At 42.5% G+C, this 17,765-nt stretch overlaps 1 protein-coding gene across 2 annotated transcripts in view; it reads right to left on the bottom strand.

Moving 5' to 3' along the window:
* The window catches only part of slc17a7b (solute carrier family 17 member 7b), a 17,820-nt gene extending 741 nt beyond the window's left edge, over positions 1-17,079 (bottom strand). Inside the window, exons 1-11 of one of the 2 annotated variants that reach the window (XM_047810697.1) lie at positions 16,821-17,079; positions 13,059-13,305; positions 12,589-12,707; positions 9,203-9,317; positions 8,971-9,058; positions 8,790-8,876; positions 7,805-7,947; positions 6,387-6,536; positions 2,118-2,250; positions 637-747; positions 365-492 (exon numbers count right to left, since the gene is read on the bottom strand). In XM_047810697.1, coding sequence (XP_047666653.1) covers positions 365-492; positions 637-747; positions 2,118-2,250; positions 6,387-6,536; positions 7,805-7,947; positions 8,790-8,876; positions 8,971-9,058; positions 9,203-9,317; positions 12,589-12,707; positions 13,059-13,305; positions 16,821-16,882 — 1,383 coding nt within the window. In that variant the 5' untranslated portion in view covers positions 16,883-17,079. The remainder of the gene's footprint in view (positions 1-364; positions 493-636; positions 748-2,117; positions 2,251-6,386; positions 6,537-7,804; positions 7,948-8,789; positions 8,877-8,970; positions 9,059-9,202; positions 9,318-12,588; positions 12,708-13,058; positions 13,306-16,820) is intronic. The other variant, XM_027154080.2, reaches the window with a different exon arrangement.
* Between the last annotated feature and the right edge of the window lie 686 nt (positions 17,080-17,765).

Raw genomic sequence — 17,765 nt, 5'->3', positions numbered from 1 at the left:
ATGGAGAATCAGGTGGAGAAATGGTACACATAGTGCTACACATGATTTATCAGATTCCGCCTGCAGGAACTCACCGGACATGTTCTGTTCCATACTGAATGGCTTTTATTAGTGTGGTATTAACTCCAGCATGTAGTTTTACTGGAATTTACATCATTAATCAATAGCAAAGCAGTGAATGGAGAAGGTTCTTCAGTGAGTAGATCAGCTAGCTTATGAGCATGAGGGAGAGTCGGAACCCTACACTGACACTGTAATGTGTACACGAGAACATACGCTGGAGTTTATAAGCAAACGTGATAATCAGAGACCATATAAGGATGCTTTTGTTCTTTTTTATTTATTTATAATTATGTGTGTGTACCTTGTGTTTTGTCATGGCTCCCACTATCACAGGACACACCATGCCTGATAAAGTCCCCACTCCATTAGAGATGCCCATCAGGATGCTGGCATAACGAGGGGCAATGTCCAAATGATTCACATTGAACCCTGAAAAGAGACAAACATTTACCCATAAACCCTGTAACTTCAACACACCCTGAACGCTAGACTAACGCTAGGCTAATTATGTGCATTTTGAGCTTCACATCCACATCATATCAAAATCAGCTGTAACACTTCTGAGGATTTTACCTGAAATGGCGAAGCCACTGAAGCCCACAGCAAGGACCAGGAAGGAGATGGCTACACCTTTAGAGTGAGAAAACCCAACAACCAACAAGAACGTAGCCTCTAGTCCAAATCCTACACACACACACACACACACACACACACACACACACACACACACACATAATATAAAAATATTAATTAAAAAATTCAAATACTATTTATCTTTAATATTTATCCCTAATGAGCAAGTCTGAGGTGACGGCGGTGAGGAAAACCTCCTTGAGATGATAAGAGGAACCTTGAGAGGAACCAGACTCAGTAGTGAACCTCATCCCCATCTGGGTGACACTCTACAGTAAATAGTGTAAATGTAAATAATGTCCTTTCTACGACAGTTTATAACAGTGCAGCCGAGAGCTCCTGAGGAACTAATGGGTCATCATAACCTCTGAGTTCAGCTCAGACACAACACTAAATCCTTCCTGTCAAAGTCTTCAAATGATCTCTGATGAAGACAAACATTAATACTACAACCACTAATAAATCCCACAGTGTCTACATTGAAGTGATTATAGGCCACACTCATGTGCCAAATTGCTCTATATGGTCAATAACTTCCCTAATAATCAAGCACATGGCACATAAAACTGTGAGACCTTAAGCAGGTCAAAAGGTCTAAGAGATATGATGTAGAGCTCCTGAGGCCCAATGAAGGGTAAAAAAATAATACATTACATTTATAAAATACGTGTGCATTCTATTGCTGCAATTAAATTTTGAAACTCAATCATGAAAATGAACCAATGGAGTTTGTCATGACATATTTTTGCATGTATATACACAGTCGTATGCAAAAGTTTAGGCACCCCTGACAATTCCCATGATGTACATGTATAAATATTTGGGTGTTTTTCAGCAATCACATTTTGATCTATTAAATAACTGAAGGACACTACAGTAATATTTCAGTAGTGACATGAGGTTTATTGGATTAACAGAAAATGTGCAATATGCATCAAAACTAAATTAGACGGTGCATAAATTTTGGCAACTCTAGACGCTTCCTATAGCCTGTAATGAGTGTGTGGATTCTGGATGTATTTTGGACCGTTCCTCCTTACAGAACATCTCCAGTTCAGTCAGGTTTGATGGTTGCCGAGCTGGACAGCCCGCTTCACATCACCCCACAGATGTTCAGTGATATTCAGGTCTGAGGACCGGGACGGCCGTTCCAGAAACCTCATGTCACTACTGAAATATTTCTTTAGTGTCCTTCAGTTATTTATAGATCAAAATGAAATAAAACACACAAATATTTATAAATGAAAATCATGGAAATTGTCAGGGGTGCCTAAACTTTTGCATACAACAGTATATAGATATATATACATACACATGATTGATAAATGCGACCCCTGGTATCAAGTGTGTACTTATTACACACACACACACACACACACACACACACACACACACACACACACACACACACACACACACACCTCCACAGTTCATGAGCTTGCGTACGTTGGTGGTGCTCATGATGTGGTTAGAGCGCAAATAATCAGCCAGCTGACCACCAATAGGAACTACAATTGTCATGACCAAGTGAGGAAGAGCCGAGATGATACCAACCTACAGAACGAGAGAGATAAAGAGAGAGAGAGAGAGAGAGAGAGAGAGAGAGAGAGAGACAGAGAGAGAGAGAGAGAGAGAGAGAGAGAGAGAGGCAGAGAGAGAGAGAGACAGAGAGAGAGAGAGAGAGAGAGAGAGAGAGAGAGAGAGAGAGAGCAGAGAGAGAGGGTAGAGAGAGTGAGAGAGAGCAGAGAGAAAGTGGGGTAGAGAGAGAGAGAGCAGAGAGAGAGAGAGAGCAGAGAGAGAGAGGTAGAGAGAGAGCAGAGAGAGAGGTAGAGAGACGAGACAGAGACGAGAGAGAGAGAGAGAGAGAGAGAGAGAGAGAGAGAGAGAGAGAGAGAGAGAGAGAGAGAGAGAGAGAGAGAGAGAGAGAGAGAGAGAGAGAGAAGAATGTCAATAGGTATTTCTTTAAAAACGTTTTTTTATTAAGACACTGATGTATTTTCACTTCAATCCTCTTTAGATTGTTATGGAATTACATCATGGCAGCACATAGAGAAATACTAAAACATGCAAATAAAGCTTATAAAACAGCCCAGAAATAAATGAGACTACATTGAACCAGATGAGACTACACAGACCTACACAGGACTACACAGGACTACACAGACCTACACAGGACTACACAGGACTACACAGACCTACACAGGACTACACAGACCTACACAGACCTACACAGGACTACACAGTCCTACACAGACCTACACAGACCTACACAGACCTACACAGGACTACACAGACCTACACAGACCTACACAGGACTACACAGGACTACACAGACCTACACAGGACTACACAGACCTACACAGACCTACACAGGACTACACAGTCCTACACAGACCTACACAGGACTACACAGACCTACACAGGACTACACAGACCTACACAGGACTACACAGACCTACACAGGACTACACAGACCTACACAGACCTACACAGGACTACACAGTCCTACACAGACCTACACAGACCTACACAGGTCTACACAGACCTACACAGGACTACACAGACCTACACAGACCTACACAGGACTACACAGGACTACACAGTCCTACACAGACCTACACAGGACTACACAGACCTACACAGACCTACACAGGACTACACAGGACTACATAAAGTACTGTACATGTGTGCACAGAGCACAGTAGAATAATCAGTAAAACAGGACAATAGGCACAGTAAAGGTCAGTGTAGTGCTGACAAGCGTATGGTCCAGTGTGTGGACAAATAAAAGGATATGACAATATAATAATAGAATTGTGTAAACATGACATACACTATGACATAGCAATCAGCAGATACGGTTATAAAATAAAGACAGTTATTGAGGTTTCCCCATTAAACAATGCACTGTTAAATATTTACATATGTAACCCAGTTCCCTGAGAAGAAAACAAGATGCTGCAATTTAATTGCTCGGGTAGGATATGTGTGGGTTTGAATTCGCCCCAGAAAGTCCAAATAAGTGCATTTATGTCACATTACTCCAGCTCCTATTTGTCTGAAGGAAGCCACAAGCTTGAGCAGTGGACATAATTGCTCAAGTCCCTTACCAGGCAAAGCTAGTGCAACTCATGGGGTAGAGTACTGTAGGCCAGTAGGATTACCGGCCATCCTGAGCACCTTGCAGGATAGCCTTGGACATGCCAGTGGTAAATTCTAGGCAGGCAGGGGTGACTGACTCTTTTGATGGAGGCCAAGGCTCAGGGCAGTGTTGTCTTCAGGGTCAGAAACTTCTCAGAGGCTGACTCCATGGGCTCAAATGGGGCTTCCAGGAGCCCCTCCAAGAATACACAAATGTCACAGGAAGGAAGGCACGATCTGCAGGATGGTCTTAGCTGCCTGTCACCGCGTAAAATAAGAGACACCAGGGAGTGCCTACCCAATGGGGGCCCAAATACTGGCTCGTGGATCACATCAATGTTGGCTACATACACCTTTATAGTACAGGGGGTCAGGCCCTGAGAAAGGCGGGACTACAGAAACTCCAGGTCGACCAGGCAGTGAACTGGGTCTTGACACACAAGAGGCGGAAAAATCTTCACTTCAAAGCATACATCTTCCTAGTAGACCAAGCACTAAGCACTAGCACTCGATAGAGTCTCCACCACCTCAGATGAGAGGTTTGACTCTAGAAACTGGTCTCCCCCAGGGGCTAGACCCAGCTCTTCTACATCTCGGGACGGGGAGAAAGATTGCCCCCTGCACCTGATAAAGGAGATCCTTCCTGAAGGGGACCGCCCATGGAATGCTTTCTAGGAGGACGACTAAGTCCATGAACCAAACTTGAGTGGGCCAATGAGGAGAGACCAGAAAAAGAAGGACTTGAATGTGGCACACTCCTGGGGTGTGAGGCGAACGTGCTAAACACTAAGACACCGTGCCCCCATCTCTCATAATCTATTTTATAATTTATTATATATTATGTTATAATTTTATCTTGTGTATGTCAAACACACTTTCATAAAAAGCTTATCTGGATGTTTGGGGCTCTATTACATCTCCTAGCAGCTCTATTACATCTCCTAGCAGCTCTATTACATGTCCTAGCAGCTCTATTACATGTCCTAGCAGCTCTGGATCATTGTTCTGCTCAGAGTCAGAATTCTCTGTGTCAATCTTTAATACACCTATTACAATAACACAAGAACCATTAGTGTATAATCACAATAAAAATGCCATAGCTATATCAAAACACGAACACACATAAATCAACACCTAAATACATATAAAGCCTAAACTGATGAAACCATCTATAACAAGATAAACTTAAATTCTGAGCTGGACATGTGACTGCCTGCCTGCCTGGTGGGTTCTCAAACCTGTTGGTGGTTCCTTGTGTGTTGCTAACTACCCCGTCCTGCCGCTGAGAGTGTGTACGGTAACGTGACGAGACACACAACTACGTTTGATTGGTGAAACACAGTCACGTGGTAGAGACTTAGCGGAAGTTTCTCTCTCTGTCAAAATAAAACATTAAAATTGATGCGTAGAATACCAAAAAGAATACCATAAGAAAAGTACGAAGCCTGTGGCGTGTATACCTCATGTACCTGAGGGAATGCCTACGGGGATGAAAACCTGCATCCCTGTGCCAGACCTGGAATGGCCTCATGTGAAGCAAACCCAAAGGGGTAACATTTGCTGCTGCCAGCATGAGGCTGAGCACCTCCTGCATCTCAGCAACAGTGAGGTTTTGTCCTAGCTGAACTGCTAACAAGATGGAAGCCACCCAAGCATCAGACAGCCATGCCTGCATCATGGTGGAATTCCAAACTACCCCCAAAAGGTGGTTCCCTGAGAAGAAGAAAGCACACAATTCACTGTGTTCAATCTTAGACACCTCATATGGGCAAGCACAGCATCTCGATGACTGGTCGCCATAGCGGCCCAGAATGAGCCAGGCATACAGTTAAGTCAGTACACGTATGCCCTGAAGATGCAGCGGTGCCAGGGCAGCATCCATGCACTTTAAAAGTCTTCAGAGTTCACTTTAGAGTCTGCAGGTCCCTCTTTCTTGGGAAAAATAAAATTCCCGATCTGAGAGGGGAACATATTCTATGACCCTAGCCTTCAGACATCATGATGCCATCTTATCCTACAGGCCTCAGGTCCTCTCTCGCCTGATGGGTCTGGGCCCTAGCCTTTGACAGGGGGCTCAGGCCACAACACACTCCTTTTCTCTGCCCTGCAGGGTGTAGCTGGAAGATGGTCCAGGTCGCTCACTGCAGTGAGGGTAAATTCCCCGATCGCCACCGACTGGCACTTCACCTCCTGGTACCTTCTATTCCCTTCGTCACATGTCCTATTTAAGCCATTAATTTGGTGGGTTAGGGTTAGGGTTAGTTTGCTTCCGCAAAGAAGTGTTTCTATAGCTTCAGCCTTGACTCAACATCAAGTTCTCTCAAAAGGGAACAATAACCACTTTAAACATACATTTTTCAATGAATAATGACAACAGCAGTCAACAATCACTACAGTACTCAAGCCTTAAAGCCACCAGAACAGTCTCCCCAGATCTTCTAACATCTACTGCGATTTAATCCTAGCATATCCTATAGATAAGTTCAGGTCTTATTGCGTGTGTGAGTCTAGAGTATTCAGGTGTATACGTGTGTGTTCACGTACGTTACCTTGCTTATCTCAAAGCCAAACACCTCCTTGAAATAAGCGGGCTGGCTGATGAGAAGCAGGTAGAAAGTCCAGCTGCGACAGAAATTTGCAACAATGATAGCATAAACAGGCATGGACGTGAAGAACTTCCTCCAGGGAGTGTTGAACTTCTACAGAAAAAGAGGAAAAATATCATTATCATCCAAAAATATCATCATCATTATCATGTCACATCCTTGGGGTAACTTGGACAAACAAGCTGATTTCCCATTTGCAGCATCAGAAGGATTCATTTCTGTCCACACAGGAAACTCAAGTGCTCGTTCAACACTAAACTAGCTGTTATCAAACCACTGGTTAAAAAACACAACCTCGTCCCATGTCAGCTGTCCAACTAAAGGCCAATTTTAAACCTCACCTTTAGTTACAGTGTGCTTTACCTCTCTTTACTTCAATATATTGTCTTCTGGTAAGGTAGGATTCTGAAATGTGTGTATTATCGGCTTAAACTCACTTTGTTCCAGAGTATGTAGTTTGAATTTTGTTATATTCTATATCATTGTTTATCTAATAGTGTTGGTCTTTGCTTAGTAGCTCTCTGAGCTGATTAATCAGTAGTAGTTTGAGTCTCCTCTCAGTCTACTCAAAGTCTCCTCAAGGTCTCCTCACGGTCTCCTCAAAGTCTCCTCACAGTCTCCTCTCAGTCTACTCAAAGTCTACTCAAAGTCTCCTCAAGGTCTCCTCAAGGTCTCCTCACAGTCTCCTCTCAGTCTACTCAAAGTCTCCTCAAGGTCTCCTCACAGTCTCCTCACAGTCTCCTCTCAGTCTCCTCTCAGTCTACTCAAAGTCTCCTCAAGGTCTCCTCACAGTCTCCTCAAATTCTCCTCACAGTCTCCTCACAGTCTCCTCACAGTCTACTCACAGTCTCCTCAAGGTCTCCTCACGGTCTCCTCAAAGTCTCTTCATGGTCTCCTCACAGTCTCCTCACGGTCTCCTCACGGTCTCCTCACGGTCTCCTCACGGTCTCCTCACGGTCTCCTCATGGTCTCCTCACACTGCATCTCACACCCCATAGCTAGCAGCACTGCTTGACTGGTCCCAGGGATCCTGACATCTGAGTCACTGGATATCTTCAAACTAGCACTTTCTCCCCTGTTGGTTGTGTGTGTATTTAAAGAGAAGAAAAACCTCTGAACTGTTTTAGGCTCATGGTGTATTAAGTCTGTAAGCTCAATTAAGTCTAAGTTAATATTTAATGATCGAGACTTAAAAGCCCTTTTGTACGTTGCTCTGGATAAGAACGTCTGCCAAATGCTGCAAATGTAAATGCTGGAGACAGACTAGGTTCTGGACGTGTCCAAAAAATGTGTCCAACAGCTTGTAGAAACTTGATTAGAAATAAGTTATTTGTGGCAATAAAGACAAAGTGTGTGTTTACTGTCAGTGGGTTTTGGAATGTTGCAGACTCTCCTATTGCCTCCTCGATGTATTTCCTCTCTTCTGATGTAATGGTGGGATGAGCAGCTGGACTCTCATATGACACCAGAATCCAGAACAAGTACCACATTATCCCAAAACTACCTACACACACAAAGTCTCATTTTAATTATAAAGTGCATTTAATGTGTTCAAGCATTTGCCGAGCATGTTCAAGTGTATTCAGTAACAGTGTAATAGTTCACACTGCAGGTAAAAGTGGCCCAAATGCGAATTTTTTGGGGTCATGTGACCAGGTCAGATTTCATCAGTAGTAGTGTGAACACTCCAATCTGGCCCTGATTTTTTCAAATCCGATCTGGGCCACTTCCATATGTGTCCTGAATCAGACCCAAATCTGATTTTTTCCAATGTGTCCGCAGTGTGAACAGCCAAGGCGGATTTGATGCGACTTTTACGTCAATCTACATCGACATTCGTCACAATTATGCGCCGGTGAAAACCTTTTTTTTGCGCCGGCAAAAACGTGACACAAACGTGACCGGTAACGTGTCAAGAGTGTTATATAAAGTGGTTACATGAACCAGCTCATAATGTTTGCATTGAATACATCACATTATAGCATTACATTATATGTTTGCTTTTAGCGCGGCGGCGTGCTGCGTGTGACGTCATCGTTATTGTTCGTTTGCACGTGCGGGTCAGTTCGAAACAGCAGACAGTTCACACTGGAACCTGATATAGGCCACATTTTAAAAGGTAATGTGAACAGCCAAACAAAAAAAGTCTTAGTAACAGTGGAATTACAACAGAGGAATAGTGTAACAGAAAAAGTAGACAAGAAACAGGGTGTATGATTCACATGACAATACAAAGAATAAAACAGAATGAAGAATAAAACAGAATGAAGAATAAAACAGAATGAAGAATAAAACAGAATGAAGAATAAAACAGAATGAACCTGCAGCTGGAACAGTTTTTCTCACCGTAAACATAAAAGACAGAGGTCCAGCCAGAGTACTGTACTAACACTCCTGCAAGTGGCATCGCGATCACAGCTCCAGCATAAGAACCTATAAGTACACACATGGACACACACAATAACACAGGAGTTTGCATGTTTGTGTTAGTGTGAGTGTGTTTATTTGGTTTGTGTGTGAACTTTACCACAAAATGCTGTTGTAGCCAATCTGCTTCTCTCAAGTGGTGGAGCCCATTTAGCCCAAATACCATGGCATGCTGGGTAAGACACCCCCTACAACATACAGTCAGGGTGTAATGTCATAAAGCCAGTCATTTTAGCAACTATAAGACATGGTAATAATGGTATAATCATATAGCATAAGACACTCCTAAACACACACACTCATTCATGCACATAATGAGATGTGTGTGCTACCTCCACCAGTCCCTGCAACACTCTCACTACAATCACACAACTGTAGTGAATACGAGCTGCTGACGGAATCAGCATGTTCAATGCTGACGTGGCAACAATCGCAAAACCAAATACTCTGCAACACATACACAAACACACAGCACAGATCAACAAAATGGTACATGCAGTTATAAACACATTATGACACACTACACACAATGTAACACATAGTTCAATACAATCTAACATACACACACAATTTTACACACATATAACATGAGTGAAGTGGTAGCTCAATGGTTAAGGTGTTGAATCGGCAGGTTTTGAGGGCCTGAGCAAGGTCGTCAACCCTTAACTGCTCAGTTGTTTAAATTACCGTATTTTCCGCACTATAAGGCGAACCTAAGAGCGTTAAATTTTGTGCCTTGTGTGTGCACTGAGTCCCAAATCTGTAAAAATGTTGTGAGACTTTAGTGAGCGCTCCACTCGATTGACTGTCGGACCCTTTCCCGCTGACACAGGGACGTAATACATACACTACGTACGCTGGCAGCGATAAACCAATCAGAGGACATTACGTAATACGTACAGTACGTACGCTTACCTCTGCCATGCCTCCGGTAGGTACAGTATAATACCGGTATGTTGCAGAACAACATTTGTTTCTTCCTAACCATTATCATAGATATATACATGTATAGCTATCTATGACCATCCATATGTAGGGATGTGGTAGCTCAGTGGCTAAGGTGTTGGGTTACTGATCGGAAGGTCATGGGTTCGAACCCCTGGTGCACCAAGCTGCCACTGCTGGGCCCCTGAGCAAGGCCCTTAACCCTCAGTTGCTCAGTTGTAAGTCACTCTGGATAAGGGTGTCTGCTAAATGCCGTAAATGTAAATGTAAATGTAAATGCGCTCCACACTCCATTCCAGTAGGTGGCGGTAAATGCACCTTAAGTTGGTTTGCCATCCACCAATAAAAATCAGATCCTTATGAGGCACAATACAAACTACAGACTATCAGTTACACGGTTGTAAATGTGAATAGAGCAGCATAAAGAATTCAACATCAACGTATCTATGGTTCGGGTGGTGGGAAGCGAGAAAATGTACTGCGCCAAGTTAAGAAGACACAGTAGATGAGGAGTGTGATGGATTTGTGGGAGAAGATTGATTAAAAAATAATGTGTGTGTTGTTAAATAGTAGAATAAAGTTCAACTAAACTCACTGTTTTGTTTTGGTTACCTTTTTTGTGGACCGTATGTTTTAGCATGTGACTTATAATACGGTGTGACTTATAATACGGTGTGACTTATAATACGGTGTGACTTATAATACGGTGTGACTTATAATACGGTGTGACTTATAATACGGTGTGACTTATAATACAGTGTGACTTATAATACGGTGTGACTTATAATACTGTGTGACTTATAATACAGTGTGACTTATAATACGGTGTGACTTATAATACTGTGTGACTTATAATACTGTGTGACATAATACGGTGTGACTTATAATACGGTGTGACTTATAATACGGTGTGACTTATAATACGGTGTGACTTATAATACGGTGTGACTTATAATACTGTGTGACTTATAATACTGTGTGACTTATAATACTGTGTGACTTATAATACGGTGTGACTTATAATACGGTGTGACTTATAATACAGTGTGACTTATAATACGGTGTGACATAATACAGTGTGACTTATAATACAGTGCGCCTTATGTATGGGTTAAGTACAGAAATAGACCCCATAACTAAGACTGCACCTTAAAGTTAGGTGCACTTTAAAGTGCAGAAATTACGGTAGATATTTGTAAGTTGCTTTGGATTATGGCATCTGAAAATGGCATAAATGTAAATATAAACACAATATCTGCACTTAATCGCACAAAAATCCACAGCACTGCACAACATGTGTGTGTGTGTGTGTGTGTGTGTGTGTGTGTGTGTGTGTGTGTGTGTGTGTGTGTGTGTGTGTGTGTGTGTGTGTGTGTAAGGAGTGTCTCGTGAAAGTCACATGAAACTTAGGTGTCAAATTCACACTAGTAAACATGGTGAAAAATTTGCATCATCAACTTCAATGTAAAAACATCACTGTATATGGAAAGTCCTTTAAATTGGTAAAAAAAAAAAAAACTCTATGAAGGACTTGATGAAGGTTTTCTACTGTGAGGCTTTGTGTTCATTCAGCTACAAGAGCATTGTAACACTGATGTTACAAGAGTACCGTTTGGAGTACAGTTCCAGTTCCAGTTCAGAACAGGTCCTGGTCTCAGTTCCAGTGAAGAGAAACTAAACTGTGTGCTTCAGTGTTTGTGGCAACAGTTTGGGGAAGAACCCCATCTGGGTGTGATGTCCTTATATGCACAAAACTTTAACCATATAGTATATGTACATTCCTGAGGATGGACTACATGTGTTTTTGTAACATAATGAAATCAAATCTACCACCATCATATCTCTCTTCTTTGTGACCTCTACCAAAGAAGAAAACCAGTCCACTAAAGATGCTGTCAATGCTGCCATCCATACAGCCCTCACACGCTTGGAGGAGGAGAACATCCTCCATAGAAGGAGGAGAAAGCAGCAGAACATCCCAATGTACACCGGTGAGACAGAGGTAGAGAGGGTGAAAACCTTCAAATTCTTCGGAACTTACATCAGCGAGGACTTGACCTGGTCTCACAATACTGAGCAGTTAATGAGAAGATCCCAGCAGTGACCGTACTCTTAAGAATGCTGAGGAACTTTGGCATGTCATGTGCCGAGATCCTCAGCAATGTCCACAGGTGTACAGTTGAAAGTGTTATCACCGGCTCAATCAGTGTGGCATGGAAGCAGTGTTCAGGACAGAAAAGCACTCCATGGTGTCATGAAAACTGCACAGTTAGTCTGTCTAGTGGCCTTCCCATTCCTCCAAGACACTTACAACACCAGAGTCATTAGGACGGCCCATAACAACATCAGGGACAATACACACACACAACACAACCTCTTCACACCTCTGGGAGATGGTACAGATGTGTGAGATCAAGGACGAAAAGTCTCACAATCAGCTTCTATTCACAAGCCTTTAAACTCTAATAATATAAATAATAATAAACACCAATACATCAATAATTAACACCACTACCTCACACCCCATAACCCCCACCGACTGCTGCCACACAACACACTCAGCACATTACTTAAGTCTTAATCTGTATATATTCTTTTTATTCTTTTTTGTAAGGGAAACATGTAAAGTATGAATTTCATTGTATGATCTAAGCCATTGTGTTTTCACTGTGCACATGACAATGTGAATTCAGGTGTCAAAGCAAACTGCTCTGAATAGCACCAATGGGGAGCTGTATGAAGAAAGCTAAGTTGTATTGGATTGAACACTGACCTGTTGGCTGCAAATTTCTGGCAGATGAATCCCCCAGGAATCTGAGTCACGATGTATCCCCAAAAAAATGAGCCATGAATCAAACCTACAATTTCAGGATCCCACTGGAACTGAGCTTTCTGTGGGGAAATAAACAATAAGGAGCATAAAGATTATATACATCACAGAAACATACAAATAAAGACAAAAATCATTTGTTCATCTTTAATTAAGATCTTCATCCTGGTCATGGTGGCAATGGACCTGGAGTCTATCCTGGGTGTGAGGCAGGAATATTGCTTGGACCATATGTCCATTCCAAATGTAGCTAGTTTTGGTAGGTGACCAGACAACCCCAAAGAAACGGAATGAACATCTGATAGTAAATTGGATTGGACTCGATCAGAGAGCTGTGAGGAGACAACATTTGCACTGTACCACCATGATACCCAGAGGAAGACCGGTAGACTTTAAAATGTGCAAACACTTACCATACTGATGGCTTTATTCCCCCTGTAGGTAGTGTGGTCGTTCACCATGCTTACCACAGCTACTCCCAGGTTGCAGCGTATGCCGAAAGAGATACAGAAACCCATCCCGCACAGGATGGCCATGATGTAGCGGCGAGGCAAACCAAAACATGTACAGTCTATAATGGGCTCCAACTTCTCCTCCACCTGCACTCCTCCAACACACAACTCAATCCCTTCATTCTCCTCCTGACGTTTCTCTAAAACTCTGAGAGTGAGTGTTTGGAAAAGAAGAAAAAGGAATGATGTAAACATGTATTTTATCAGGTTTCTTACTTTATACAACCTTCAAACTACGTATAGATCGGTGCTGTCATCTCCCATTGATTAAACACAATTAAACACACCGCTTTAATATGAAATTTGTTGATTTTATATTGTTAATATATATGTTGTTATATTGTTGAATACTTTGCATGCTGTCACAATAGCATGCAAAGTATTCAACAATATAACAACATATACTGGCACTGGTTACTAATACAGTAGACAGTAATACTTTTTCTTTCGTCTCCTCCCTGTTCGGGGTCGCGACAGTGGATCACGTCGTCCGCATATTAGATTCGGCACAGGTGTTTTTAAACCAGATGCCCATCCACACGCAACCCTACCAGTGGAGAGTTAACTCTTCAGTGACTGGGTAGCTTCCTGCATGGGAATTGAACCCAGTCCATGGCCCATCAATTGACAGTGAATATTTACATTTACAGCATTTGGCAGACGCCCTTATCCAGAGCGACATACAGAAGTGCTCAAGTCTCTATCATTAGCTACATTAATGCTGGTTCACTAGGTTACAGACTTAAGATTCCATGAGTTTAAAGAATTGTTCATATTTTTTTTTTTTTTAAATGCAACAAACAGGGAAAGAAGTGCTAGTTGAAATGTTTCATGAATAAGTAGGTCTTCAATCGTCGTTTGACAATATCCAGTGACTCAGCTGTCCGGACCTCTAGGGGAAGTTCATTCCACCACCTTGGTGCAGAACAGAGAAGAGTCTTGTAGTATACTTGCCTCTTACCCTGAGAGATGGTGGAACCAGTCGAGCAGTGCTGGTAGATCGGATCGAAGGGTGCAGGGTTCAGTGAGAGGAGTGATGAGGGCTTTGAGGTAAGAGGGAGATGGTCAGTTTTTAGCTTTGTAGGCCAGCATCAGTGTTTAAATCTGATGCGTGCAGCTACATAAGGCAGTGGAGGGATCGCAGCGGGGGGGGGGGGGGGTATGCGAGAACATGGTTGAAAACAAGCCGGGCAGCTGTAGTTTGGATCGTTTTGCATTTTACGAATTGCGTTCATATGTAGACCTGCCAGCAGTGTGTTACAGTAATCCAGTCTAGAAATGACAAGAGACTGAACAAGTACCTTAGCAGTCTGTGTGGGGAAAATGGCCGAATCCTTCTAATGTTGTAGAGAAGAAACCGACATGAGCGAGTCACATTAGGGACATGAGAGGAAAAGGACGGATGATTGTCCATGGTTACCCCAAGGGTGTGAGCTGTGGCTGAAGGGGAGATCAGATCGTTGTGCAAGGATATAGTAAGGTCATGACCTGGGGATGAATCACCTGATGATCAGTAGTTCAGTTTTACTAGGATTGAGCTTTAACTGATGAGCAGTCATCCATGATGAAATTGTATTGTAGTTTCTCAGAGACATCCAAAAGGGCTGTCTCTGTGGAATGAGCTGCTTTAAATTGGGAAGTTGTGGCCTAATGGTTAGAGAGTCTGACTCCTAAGGTTGTGGGTTCGAGTCTCAGGCTGGCCACGAAAGTATTTGGTACCTGACCAGATGTTACGTATCTATTGATGGTAATGAAGGGCAGAAGGTCTTGCGAGATGGTCTGGGCAGGTGGTAGAATTGCAAAAAGGGATGAGAAGTAAAATCTCTTCTGCTGCAACAGTTGAGAAATGCGACAAAGAAGGAATGGGGAATCCAGACTGTGACATGTAAGTGCAATCGGGGCAGAAGTGAAGGTCCTGCAGCTTTCCTCAATCTTCTCATGGTAGAATGAATCAAAGTCTTCTGCAGTCAGGGAGGATGAAGGTGGAGCCAGAGGGTTGAGTAGAGAGAAGATGATGCTGTGGAGCTTTCGAGGGTCTTGTGCCGAAGCTTCAAGCTTTTCCTTGTAGTAGGAAGTCTTGGCAGAATTTATGTCTGATTAGAACTTGGCCATAAGTGTACGGCAAGAATCAAGATCTACATCAAGTTGTGGTTTCTTCCACTTTCTCTCTGATGATCTTAGCTCTCTTCCATTGTTGTGAAGCACATCTGAAAGCCAAGGAGCAGAACGAGACATTTTCTTCAGTTTAGTGAACATAGGGCAGAAAAAGTCCATAGTTTAGGAAAGAGAAGAGAGGAAAGTATCTGTCTCTGAGTCCAAGGGCAGTGAGGAAAAAGCCTCAGGATCAGGAAGAGAAGACAGAGGCAGAAGGTAAAGCAGTTGTAGCAGTGTTCTGTGGGGACGTCCAGGTCTCTGTTAGCAGCAGACAATCAAAGGAGTAATGGGAAGTTAAAGCAGAGATAAGAGCAGCTTTCTTTACAGCAGACTGGCAGTTCCAGAGCCCACCTACCCCCACTGTGTGAGACTTACACAACAGAGGAGGGTAGATGGGGTTACTGGGATTGTGACCTCTGCTCTGTAGACGAGAGCGTCTGTGACAGTAGGGATTGAGTACAGAGACGGGTTTGAGGCAAATATCTGCAGTCAACCAGAGTGAGGTTTAAGGTAGGTTAGAATATATCAAACAGTACTAGACACTTGTGTTACAGTGTGTTAGAGAGATACTTACAAACGAGAACCTTCAGTTTAAATGATTAAGCCCTGCTCACAATTCACACCTAATCAGCTGAGAGAACAACTAAGCAAAGACTATTTAAGTAAAATAAAATATAATCTTAAAATGAACTGTAAACCCAATCATAAATGTAAATTCCTGATGACAGCAAACTTGTTTCTGATCATACGCTATACAACTTAAATTAATTTATTCTACAAATTTGATTTGTGCAGCATTTTTACTAACGGGCGCTTTAAAAAAAATAAAAAAAATAAAATAATAATAATAATAATAATAATAATAATAATAATAATAATAATAATAATATAGGCATGGGAGAGGGTTTGTGAGTGTGTTAAAATGAGAGTGTATGAATGAGATGACAGATTTATTGTCAGTTCTAGTGATAGTTACTATTAGCAATAAAGATGTGCGCTCGATCATCTCAATGCAGGTGTATTGGCTGCACGAGCCACACTATAAATAGCATACAAATCAAGTTAATCTAGTTAACACACACACACACACACACACACACACACACACACACACACACACACACACACACACACACTTCATGTTACGTGTATATATTTAGTAAGATATGAAATGCGAGCGGACGGAATGTGATCCCATCTCGATTGATCCACGAGTGCAGTAAAGAGGGATAAAGAGAGAGCAGGTCTGTGTGTGTGTGTGTGTGTGTGTGTGTGTGTGTGTGTGTGTGTGTGTGTGTGTGTGTGTGTGTGTGTGTGTGTGACACTGTTCCCGGTACACACTAATCCTGGTACACGTCTTTGTGTCTACAATGCACCCTAAACAATGCACGCGCTCCGTGTTAATGTGATTAAAAAGTAATATAAAACAGTTAATAGAAAGACACGTAATGCCGTGCGCGAGGTAACCAGCGGAGTAAAACATGTAAGAGACAAAGTGTACGTTCATACCGGTGGATCTTCGCCAGCACTTTGGCCGCTTCGCCTTTAAACCGGTCAGTTCTGACCTCCATCCTCGTGCCCTTCTGGTCAGATCTGCGCGTGCTGCTACTCTCACTGCTCTCAGGTTAATTCACCCTCTCCTAAATGGGCGCGCGCGCATCTGTTCCCGGTTATCCCCTAATCCGCAGTGTGTCGCACCTGCGCACTAAGGGCTAGATTCCGATATCGAAAAGTGTGTGTGTGTGTGTGTGTGTGTGTGTGTGTGTGTGTGTGTGTGTGTGTGTGTGTGTGTGTGTGTGTGTGTGTGTGTGTGTGTGTGTGTGTGTGTGTGTGTGTGTGCGTGCGTTTTACTAATTCTACGGACATTATTTTGTCTTTTTAAACTATTACAGAACCCTGACATATACAAATATTTACAACAAATGCAAATTAAATGGTCATCTAAAAAACCTCTATAGAAAGCTGCTGCTATTAATACGTCTAATGCTTTTAGAAATCTGCCCTTGCTGTGATATTGATCCTGTTCAGGTCACTGGTATCCATTCCAACATCTACTGGTTACCATAAACCCTAAAACATTTATCCAGTCGTTACATCACACTCATGTTGTTGATTCAAGGGCAGACTCACAAATCAACAGATAAGTGACGGAGGAATAAAATAACCTACTGATTACATTATTACTAATTAGTAATAATGTTATTTATATTCAGTTATATACTTTAAACAGAGTGTAGACCTTCCGGGGAAACCAAGATCATCATCATGGGTTTATAAAGTAATAAAACCACACAATACAGGACACACAGACAGACACACAGACAGACAGACACACAGACAGACAGACAGACAGACAGACAGACAGACAGACACACAGACAGACACACAGACAGACAGACACACAGACAGACACACAGACAGACAGACAGACAGACACACAGACAGACACACAGA

This window comes from Tachysurus fulvidraco, chromosome 3 (assembly GCF_022655615.1).
Source record: "Tachysurus fulvidraco isolate hzauxx_2018 chromosome 3, HZAU_PFXX_2.0, whole genome shotgun sequence".
NCBI lineage: Eukaryota > Metazoa > Chordata > Actinopteri > Siluriformes > Bagridae > Tachysurus > Tachysurus fulvidraco.
The sequence above is the reverse complement of the archived record's forward strand: the minus strand, read 5'-3'. Positions and strand labels throughout refer to the sequence as shown.